Here is an 11,595-nt window from a genome sequence, read left to right on the forward strand (position 1 = left end):
AGCCCAGATTAATGCTAGTTATAAAAACATCACCTCATGATCTCTTCAATCGTCCATTGTAGAAAGAAAAACATATTCTTCATCTTCTTTTGATTTTCAATTTCTTGAAAACTTCTCTGAAAAGTCCAATTGTCCAGCATCTGCTCCATACATTTGTACTTCTTCTGTTACATCGTAAAAGCTTTAACTTGTGATGGAGCAAGTCTGAGGTGTTTGTGTAAATGCAAGTCAAAAATCAGATGTTTCTCCTGAATTATACATGGCTTATTTGTACAAGAAGAGCACCCTGAATCTATTGTTGACCACTTGTTATCAATGTGTAGACTTGGGTAGGTTTGGTAGTTGTCTCTTTCTGTTCTCAGGGGTCGATATGGAAGGCTAGGAGTTTCTCCGAGTGCTGGTTGTTGAGGGTACGGAGGTCAGGCAGACGTAGCAGGAGTTTGGGGAAGAGTGAGCTGTCCTCTGGCCTTCGCCGAGTGATGAGAGCACGAAGAGCGCCGATCAAATCCTCCTGGAGCTGCTCTACGGCCCCCACATCTGAGATACCTGAACGATCTGATAGAGAGCAGAATAATGAGGAAACATTTAGTGGACCTAAACATTACAGCTGTTTCAAACTGCCTCGCAGTCTGTCTACACAGTAAACTACTGTATCTAAACATACTTTAAATATTGCTTGCATATGGTAATTATCTCAATCACTGGCAATCCAAGGTACCTGCAGAAACTAGCACCACAGCCATGAAGAGGGCCATCTCATCGGCCTCCAGACCCATGTTCCCCAGCTTCTCGCTGAACTCAAACATGGCGTCCAGAAGGCCACACATGCCTAGCACTCGCAGGGACGCCAATGGGTAGGTCTGACCATTCAGGAAAGTTAGGGTACGCTCCTTGGCATCAAACAGCGAGCAGAACCTCACCATTAGAACCTGCAATGAACCAAAGAAAGGGTTCGAAAAACAACATTAAATAAACAGTTCAAGATCTGACAATAACTCACAAAGGCATTGGTCATTAATATAGAAGCACTGCACATATTTTGCTTTCAGACTTTAATTACAGAGTAATAATAAAGAACAACTACTTTGTACTGATATTGGTCTAGAGTCTTGCACAGTCTGTAAATATTCATCCGTAACACCATTTGTGTGTGAAATTCAAATCTTTTTTTGACTATTCAACTGAACCAAATTGCAAATTGTAGCTCCAACAATCTCCAAAACACCTGCCTGGAGGTGTCTAGTAATCCTAAAGTCCCTGATCAGCTGGTCCAGGTGTGTACAGTATATTTAGGTTTAGAGCTAAAGCACTGAATTTGACACCCCGGCCATATAAAGTCATGGAAGAAACCATCTCAATGTGTTTGTTCAGTCTTAAGCATATGCGTCTAGTCTTGGACAGTCTGATCAAAACTGATTGGAGGAAAGACACTGACGCTTCTCACCTGAAAGGTTCCTGCCTTCAGCAGCATGACCTGATCATGTTGACTCAGGGCCTGAAACCCTGGAATGCTCTTGGCAAATTCAACCACTTCTTTAACAGCTGGAGTGAAGCACTGGGAAAAACTCTCCCAAACCTGCTGACTGGAGTGACTGGCTGGGGAGACGGGACACGCATTGAGAGGACATGCCTAGAGAAATACAGAAAGAGACATTTAATTAAGGCCAAATCATATGCCATCAAAAGAAGGAGAAGAAAAAAACCTACCAGAACTTTAGCACCAGGGCTCAGTCTCCAAGGACAAGATGTTTGAGTGGAATAATTGTTGTGCTTCAATGGACAGCTTTGAGAAGGTGTAGTTCCCAGGTTGGGACTTGAGGACTGTGGGAAGTTATACTGACTGTTGTCCACAACTTGTGTTTTTGGTTTGTTGTCGTGATTGGCGACCGGGCATCTGGATCGGGATAGACAGCTTGATGTGGAATGGATGGAATGATGTTGGGGTGAGATGCTTGGCTGAGAGTGAGTCTGGCTGTAGCCGGACTCTTGTATCGGATTATGACGGAAGGAAGAAGGGTTGTTGTTTTCATTATTAATCTTTACTAACAACTTCTCCCCGTTCACAAAGATATTGCGATAAGCTTGCGAGATAGCACCAATGGCCTCTTCTGCCTGGCCATCTTCAGGGCTGGGAGGAGTCTCGGTGGGTGTAGTACAGGTGATGTCCATGGAAGATGATTCATTAAGGCTGTTCATGTAACTCTGCATTTCGTCCAGTAGGCGTTGTTTCTCGCGCTTTGGGATGCGTCCAAATCGCACAGCTGAAACAAAATTAGGTTATAAATGTTACTATATAGTATAAAATACAAAGGTTGCCATTGTCTTGCAGCTTTACAATAATTCAATGTGGTATGAGAGGCTGTGCTGTATTGTGAATATAATAACGGCTAAAAGGAATTATTAGACGTGTGGTGAAGTAGTTTTATTGACAATAGCAAAATGCTGATTGCCTTACCTATTTATTAAATGTCCATTAAATACAAATGATTCATTAAAAACTTCTATTAGCCCAAACTGGGGGCATTTCTGGCTTATTGGTTTGAGTCGGACTTGTAACACGAAAGGCCGTGGGTTAATCTAATCAACTAGTTGGGGGAGTGAAAGTACAGTGTTCTCTTCCAGCATCAACATCTACGAGCAAAGCACCTAACCCCAAATGTGTGGAAAGTGTGCATGGACATCAGTGCTGATGACGAAAATAATGTCACATAGACAGGGATGTTTAAAAGGGAAGCAAACTTTTGGCCTAAGGTTAACAGTTGTCCTCGATGGATGCTGTGCAATAGAAAAACAGCACACAGCAGTGAGAGGTTCTTGTTTTAGTTAACTACCTCACATTTATACATTCGGTAGATGGTTTTACTATATTTAGAACAGCAGGGCTGCTGTATTGACAAATCAGCAATCCGTTTTTATAATAAACATGAAGTAAGATTGCATCACAGTGACCACAAAGCTTTCATATTAGGTTACGGCTCACATGCAAAGCTTCTGTTCTACCTCCATCCAATCTCCCCCTACTCTACCTCTCAGAGCTATTTATAGATCCCACTACTGTATAATACCCCTCCCCCATCCCTCTCTCTCTCTCTCTCTCTCTCTCTCTCTCGCTGTGTCTCTGTCCCGTTGGGAAGTGGGTCAGTGGGTCACCCGGAGCAGAGGTGATGTCATTGAGGGAGTGAGTGATGGAGTAAATGACAGCAGGTGAAACAGATACGGTCACGAGTTAAAGGCTTAGCAGGTTAAGGGTGTAAAGAGCAGAGAGGAGAAGGCATTAGTATACTTAAATGGTGAAACGTTGTAGGGCAGAGGATTGTGATATGATGATGGAGCACAAAGTGTTGAGCAATGTGAGGGGCCGTCAGGTTAAGATGAGCACTAATGCAAAACTAGGTCTTTTTGGTCTGTAATATAACAATCATTTGAGGGCTTTTCGTGTTTAGAGGTGTCATATAGCACCATCACGTGAAGGCATGGAGCAGTGTAAGAGGACACGTCAAGGTTTCAGGGGATAAGTGCAATATAAAACAGCATCTATCATTTAGGAAGCGACATACAGTATTAGCTACGCAAAGGGCACCACAATAATACACTACCCTGAAAAATATTTATATATTCATAATATTCTAAATTAATTGGAAATTAGTGTAATTACAGTGTGTGTGAGCAGGGAAAGAGTAAAACAAGGTCAAGTACAATCATGTGATGCTGAAATATGATGGTGCATATCACTTTACTTTTCTGCTTTTTAGGTCACCTAAATATGTACACTAGCCCCAGAAAATATGATTTATTATCAGCCCAGTTTACAAAGCTCCCCAGAGGCAACACTGTCCTGTATGGGCAAAGTGTGCTAGAGGACGAATCAAAAAGATATTATAAACTGCATTCAATTGAAATAAAGGGTTCTTAGCTTCTGGGTTACATCTACAAAAAACTTTATTAAATCCCATCTAGCATTTGGATCTTAATTAATCCTGCAGTACAGCAAACGAAGACCTGGAAACACATTTAACTGCAGTATACTAGGTGCTCGGGCCATTTGTGTTCCCAATTCCCCAAATTAAGCTGATTTGCTGCAGTTTTTACAGTGAGTGATGACTTGTGGGATTTCGGAGAGCCCAGACTAATAAATCAGTGGTGAAAGGAACCTGTCAGAACAGGGTGTAAGCTATAGGTGCGAACAGTACAGAACAGATGCTGGATGTAGGGTTGAGGAAATATAAAGGAGAATAGAATACATGTTTAAAATAGACTGTAGTAGTGAGGTCACATTAGCCAAATACTGCAGGAAAAAAAAATGTTCACTGTCTATTGTCTAAAGCGAAACTTTGCATTATGCAGTTGCTAATTGATACTGAGCATTTTTATCATGTTGCTGAGCAGTTGCTGGGGTTTTGCATGTGGATGTTAAGTGGGTTCTTACTGGCTTGAGGCCAACCAGTCCAATTCTGGTATGATTGTTTAGAAAAGTGCAGATACTAGGGTGTACTGGGAGATTACTAGGACATAACTAGGTGATTCCTAACAACAAGTATGTGTAGCAAGACTGATATTCCCCCAGCAAACACTGCAAATAATTGAGTCCTATCAAGAATAATAATGTTGTTTATTGTTCATAACAGAATGCTTAAAGCTCCTACCATCTCTGGACATGCCGACAGAGAGGCACTTCTTAAATCGACAGTGCTGACAGCGGTTGCGGTTCATCCTCATGATCAGACAGCTTTCATTCTTCACACACATCTTATAATGGATGTTCTGCTGGATACTGCGGCGGAAGAAACCCTGAGGATAACACACGATCCGAGTGAATTTGTGTGTTTCTGTAGGTGTGTGTAAAAGATCAGGCACATGGGAATGTTGCCTTCAGTTTCAGACCGACACTGAACACATCAATTATGCATTTTGAGGGTATTTTATGAGAATTGTGTGTATGTGTGTCCTTACCTTGCATCCCTCACATGCATGAACACCATAGTGAAATCCTGATGCAACATCCCCACATACTTTGCAGAGCAACACCATACCTCCTGTTTCTAGTAACACAATTTTGCAACAATACATTAGCAGTGGTTGATGGTCATGGAATTTGAGACAATATCAAAAACGACTCTGATAATACTCACTGGTAAAAGTACCCGTGAACCCACTTGGTCGCCTGCCAACCATTGGGTGAGAATAGCTGTTTTGCCCTGATGATGTTACAGTCGGTGTAATGGGGTTAACAGTGGTAGCGCTGCTTACTTCTGGAAATTGGAACACCAGTTTGTTGCCCCCTGTAGAACTGAAATTGCTTCCAGCTGGATGTTTTTTAAGAGCACCGAGCTCAGTGAACGAGACCTCCTCCGGGGACGAGGGCTGAGAAGCTGGGGACTGGGACTGGTACCCACTGGATGGGCTTCCTGGGCTGGGGCTTGCACTTCCTGTTGAGCCTGCATAGAGGATCACTCCTCCACCTGTGTGTGTGACGGAAAAGAATATTACATGAGGGTGAAACTGCAGATGGTGCAGACTGATAGATCCTTAATTGAAATCTGATAGTAATTAAATTATTCACTACATCGGCAGCCGATGAGATTGCTTGCCCAACATTTACACAGTCTGCTTCAGAAACCATCCACCTCCGTCAGCTCCACCTGTCTAGATCTGCTACAGGTAATTAAATGTATGCTATACAGCACAGCTACATACTCACAGATATCTGCATATGTAACGCCAGTAACAAGTCTAGCATGCCAATACCCGATACTAATATTATCCATAAACACACTAAACAACCCAGAGAGTTGTTATAATAGAATATCTCCATGTGCTTATTTATAGGCCTGTGAATAATCAGTAGAATTACTGCTGAATCTGTTAATTTACAACTCTCTTTTTATACCATGGACCTTACACATTTGTTTATTAAATATCGTGATAATTTCAAACACCAATATGAATGTATGGTCGCATCACAGTTTTGCAATTTGTGCATCTTTAAATCCATTCTGCAGAATTCCACAGATATGTCATTTAGTTGAGGCTTTTGTGCAAAGATCTTTATATCGTGGTCAAATATGCAATGCAGAGTTTGATCTATTTAAAGGTCTAGTATTAACTGAATGGGAACTTGTAAACTGATTCATAGAGGATGTCTAAACAGATTTTATCCCCACCAGAACAGTATGATGCTCAGAAAGCTTCCAGACCACTGATTTCTGTGTAAACTCGAAAATGTCTCACGTTTGAATGCTCTGCTACTCTCAGTCTGTCATATCTCATCCTTCTTCATGAATCACATGTTTCAGACCGCGCCAGTGAAAGCTCAAACGTGAGAAATGAGTCAGGATGAGCCAGACTGACTCACGTGTGCAAGTGCAACGTTGGGGTATCGGATTTATTTTAGGAGTCGGTTCAATTCAATGATTCGATCCGTTTGATATGCGTATCCAAAAAGTGTTAAAAGAAATGCATGCTGAATTTTACAAGTTCTATGATAGTTAAATACTCCTTAGAGTGTGCATCGTGTAGGTTTCATAGGTATAGTGCTTTCTTATAGTACGCTAAACATTCCCAGGCACGTTAAACCGAATCATTAAAAAGAACCGACTCAAAAGAACAATTTATTTGCGATTCGTTAAGACGGAAATGAGAACTTCCACAGCCCCACCACACGCGCTGCTCGTGCTCGCTCCTCCAGAGCTGCCAGCCACCTGACCGCTGACTCACATGCTCTCCTGACACAGTGAACGCCCCGAAAATACAAGCCTCTTTCCGCAGTCCCGTGGCTAGAACAGCCGCAGTGCGAGAGAGAGAGAGAGAGAGAGAGAGAGAGAGAGAGAGACTGCCAGCCTGCTGCTCACGTTTGAAGAGGGCTTAAAAACAGTAACCAAGACGTGTTTATAATTCTCGAGTCGCCGGAAACTGGAGTGCATGCATGAACGTGCACGGTCACGTTTACTCGACATACGTGCTTTTGTTTTTGCCTTAACTCTTTTAACCTCGTCTCACTTGTTTATAGAACGTGATGCCTCACAAACTGCTTGAAATATAGATAACTACATACCTATCCTTCCCAATTCAGTTCCACCCTAACTTAACAGCGTTTCACGACCATTGTGGCATTTTCTGGGATGCGCATGAACAAATTCCCTGAATACCATGGCACACGAAACATTTCCTTGGGTGTAATGTGAGTGAGGGAGGGAAATAATGAATAAATGAACAGTTTATTGAATTGTTTATGGCTGAAGTTGTTGAATCTGTCATGAGGGAAAACAAATCTATTTGAAAGCAATAGTGATAACAACTGATAAATGTAGGCATGAGTAGCTGTGTTTACTTGATAAGCCTATGCAAGGTCATTTTACGTAAATCACAATAGTACAAACTTACATTTCTATGCATGTAGTGCTGTATAGTATTCTGTATTGTATGGTTTATTATGTTGTTATAATAACTGCTGGTGGTGACATATAATAGGCTATATAGTAGTAATTTGTATCACCCACAGAATGTGCAGTCTTACTTGCCCTAAATGTGAATACATTCATTATATGTATTACATACAGTAAGGGCAATACAAATGCCCACTCATCTTCAAAACGTTTTTTTCTCATACATTTATTTATAACCTTCATGGGTTATAGTAGCTGTGTGGATGTTTAGGTGAAACTAAGTTATCCAAATTGAAAACTCTATGTTAATGTTGTTATTGAGGTTCTAAATGAAGTACAAAATTACAAGTAAAAATATTATCATTCACCTTTTAATATAGATAATTTGTTTTAACGTCATCCCTTAAAGGAATAATAAAATGTTCATAATGCATCAGAATTAAGGAACACTATCAGATGTTGTACTGGGGTAATGCACGTGTGTGAATCCAGTAATCTTTCATTTGCATCTTAGAAAAAATACTTTTATATAGTGCATATAAGCCATTTAAAGCCTTAAAAGTGTCATCTTCTATCACATAAAAGTGTGCTTGTTATAATGAGTTTAACAGAGATCGTGCAGGCAGAGAAAGAAAGAGCTGAGCTCAGATCTGTGCCTCTTTGACTTTGACCCAGTGACCAGCCTCCCTCCCTTCAGAGGCTGGATGACACACAAGCTGCCGGAACAAAAGCACACGCAAGGAGGGGGTGTGTGCCTGGGAAATCACGCGTGGCACGTGGAGTTTGAAGTTGATCCTCGTGACAGTGAAAGTGAAAGTCTGCCTGTACGAATACCACTGTGCCCTGGCGTCACCGTGCCTAATGACATGCAAAACGTGCAGGTGGCAAACTGAGAGCTTTCTAAGAAGTCTCTGGCACCAAAGTCACAAAAAAACTTGCAGGATAGGACGTTGACAACACCATGTTTCCAGAGATCTTGATATTTTAGATTTAAGTGTTATAACATACTGAGGATTTAAACCTTAGCTACAGCAAATTGTAGCCTGGAATATCAATATAGCCTACAAGTAATATCATTATTATATTTAATGCCAAAGCTTATTATAATCGCTTATATATGTTGGATACTCTACATTTCGACTTATTAAAAATACAAATGTCTAAGATAACTTTTTTATGACTTTATAATAAATAACTTGAGATTAGCCATCTAAAAGTTTATTCTTGTCTCATAAGGAAAGGCCATGTGATGCTTGTAAACAAAACAAGGGTTTATTGCCTGCTGTGGTGTGTAGGCCTAGCTAAATGTTGTATTACCGACTAAGTTTCCTTTCGCGATGAATGATCGTTATCTTCTCACATGCTCATGAGCAGTTATTGACATGCACGTGTTCGAGTGAACATAAAGGAGGACCGCTTATTTATAATGACAGTCAGTCACCGGCGCACGAGCGTGACTTGGTTAATGAATCACAGTATGAGCACAAGTTACCCGATCGAAAAAAAACAAAAACAAACCTTGACAGTAGCCAAGGTTGAGTTTGGATGTTACCCACCCTCCTACTGAAGACGGATGCTAAATTGCAAACGAAACGGAGAAGAATTAGGCTCGATAGCTTATTTTCTTTTTTATGATTGCAACTCTATTTTTAGCACCAAGTCACTGTGCCGGAGGACACGCCGTGAATCCACTCACGATTAGGATGATGCGTCATGATGTACAGTCAATTGGGAAGAGCGCGCGAGCAGAGCGACTTGCACGTGACTTTGTTTACGGGAAACGCGAGACCGGAAACATTTGCCAAAACACTGGCAGTCAGTTAGGCAGGCTCGATATATAGTCAAAAACAACAACAACTACAAAACACCATATATATATATATATATATATATATATATATATATATATATATATATATATATATATATATATATATATATATATATATAATTAAATTGCATTATACTTATAATATATATATATATATATATATATATATATATATATATATATATATATATATATATATATATATATATATTATAAGTATAATGCAATTTAATTACAAATCTTAACAGTCAAACATGTATTTATTTTACATCTAGCCTCAATACCAGTATATTCGTTTCACCATTTTTCTAAAGTTAAACAAGATATTAAAATAAATGACAAATCTGGCAAAAAATATTACCAATAGCCGTGCAAATAATTGACCTACATGAATGAATGTATAAAGGAGATATATTGTCTATAACTCACCTGGACTGCTGTCCATGGTGTCCATGGTTCCTGATGCTGATGAAGGAATGCCGGTATCTGGGTCGAGTCCACGCAGGTGAGAACTTCAAGAAGTCTGTTAGGAAATGTCTCGAGAAACTCTAATGTCAGATGTCCTTCAGGTAAACAGGGCACTGTGCCTGCTGTCTTCACTCTTTGAACGATGTCACTGTATCGTGCACATTACAGTTGCGCTTTCCTTCAAAACATCTTTCTCCAAGCTAGAGCTGTGGAACTAGTTTAAGCGTCACACAAATAAACACCGAACACGTTTTCAGGTGTCTTAAAAATGTGAGCGAGCTTTTTTCCCTGCTATTTCCCCCTCCTTTCTTTGCCCTTTAAATAGTTTGTGTTTTTGTATGGCAAGGACAGTGTTCACACGCCCTCTTTCCTCCCGTCCCAGTCACGCTGCTGTAGTAGAGCTGCTCTCAGTGGCAGAGGACTGCGCGTGGACTCGGTTGCTGTAGGAATGCCTGCTGCATGCGCGCGCTGCATGTGAGCTGTGTCCTACTGACACACATTTCATGCAAATGAGCAGAGCTCTGATGGGGGGGAGTAGCCGTGGGGAAGCACATGCAGAGGAGGAGGAGCGCACCGTGACTGCTGTTTACTTCCCGTCCTCCTCTCCACAGCACGCACGGCTGATAGGCTTGGAGCCATCGAGGGCTTGCCCGTCTGAACAGAGCACAGGGGCTGTCTGTTCTCAAACTCACATCCTGAGGATCTCACGTTTTTGGTCTGCATCACGCTGGTTTGGATGTAGGTCATGTGCCTAAATTAGAGACCCATATCTGATTGAACAACCTGAAAAATAAATAAATAAATAAATGGTGTATGGAGAATCCTAACTAAACATTGACGGGTTACAAAAGCATGTTACACCATTACTGGAGAAATGTACCTGCCCCCCATGAAATGAGGAAAAAATCATATTAGAGTGATTTCTGAAGATCATGTGACACTGAAGACTAGAGGAATGATGCTGAAAATACAGCTGCAGATCACAGGAATAAATTTACAGTATATTACAATAGAAAATGCAAATGATATTTTACAATATGACTGTTTTTATTGTATTTTTGAGCAGACGATCTTGGATGAGAGACTTATTTCACAAAAATTCTATATTTTACTGGCCACAGACTTTTGAACAGTGTAAGTTTAACATGTGATATTCATTTTTTACATACACCATGCCACCCTTATGACACATTTTCCTATCACATAGCCATGTTCTAATTAAAGCTTGGAAGATTTCACCAGCCTCCTAACTGTTGTTTATAAGGCAGTGTTTTCCAGGAGTGGATGATATTCTGTATAAGAGTCTAAACATAGGTTTCACCGCTGCATACTGAAGAACCTGAAGCAGAAGGTGACAGGACAGAGTACAGACCGTTACTAGCTTTTACACTTGAAGAACACGTCAGAGGACTAATGCAAGAGAAGAAGGGGGAAAACAGCAATAACATCCAAACTGAAAGGTTTAGACAACCATTGGGTTTGGTTTCATTGAACAGGTGCATGTTGAAAAATAGCAAATACTGTCTGAAACTCCAAAATTGTTGAATTAGTTCAAATTGATTAAAAAGAAAAAAAAATTACTTGAAAATATAAGTGTTTATATAACAAAATACATTTCCAAAAAAGAAAAGCAATTTACATTAAAAGCATGCAATCAGCTTACACATTTAGTTAAGAGCCATTTCCCTTTTCCATTTGGTGCATTCATAAATCATTACAGAGATAAAAATAAGTTTATTCCTCTGTAAAAGTTTTGAAGAACTATTTTAAAAGCTTGTTAAAACAGTAACAACAACAAAAACATAATTTAAAGGTATGTATGTGCATAGAAGATAAGGGCACTTGTTAAATAAAAAAGAATTAGCATTGAAGTGTTTTTTTTTTATTATTATTGTGGTACACATTTAAAAAGAG

At 40.1% G+C, this 11,595-nt stretch overlaps 1 protein-coding gene across 1 annotated transcript; it reads right to left on the reverse strand.

The window, feature by feature from the left end:
• Nucleotides 1–357: 357 nt before the first annotated feature.
• Nucleotides 358–10,278, reverse strand: LOC113054971 (nuclear receptor subfamily 1 group D member 1-like). The gene is made up of 8 exons (XM_026220809.1): nt 9,643–10,278; nt 5,130–5,459; nt 4,951–5,039; nt 4,644–4,788; nt 1,708–2,261; nt 1,445–1,630; nt 719–929; nt 358–555 (listed from the first exon to the last, which is right to left on the reverse strand). Exons 1-8 carry the CDS (start codon nt 9,665–9,667, stop codon nt 359–361), a joined length of 1,737 nt encoding a protein of 578 aa, XP_026076594.1. The 5' UTR covers nt 9,668–10,278; the 3' UTR covers nt 358.
• Between the last annotated feature and the right edge of the window lie 1,317 nt (nt 10,279–11,595).

This window comes from Carassius auratus, chromosome 36 (genome assembly GCF_003368295.1).
Source record: "Carassius auratus strain Wakin chromosome 36, ASM336829v1, whole genome shotgun sequence".
NCBI classification, from domain to species: Eukaryota; Metazoa; Chordata; class Actinopteri; order Cypriniformes; family Cyprinidae; genus Carassius; species Carassius auratus.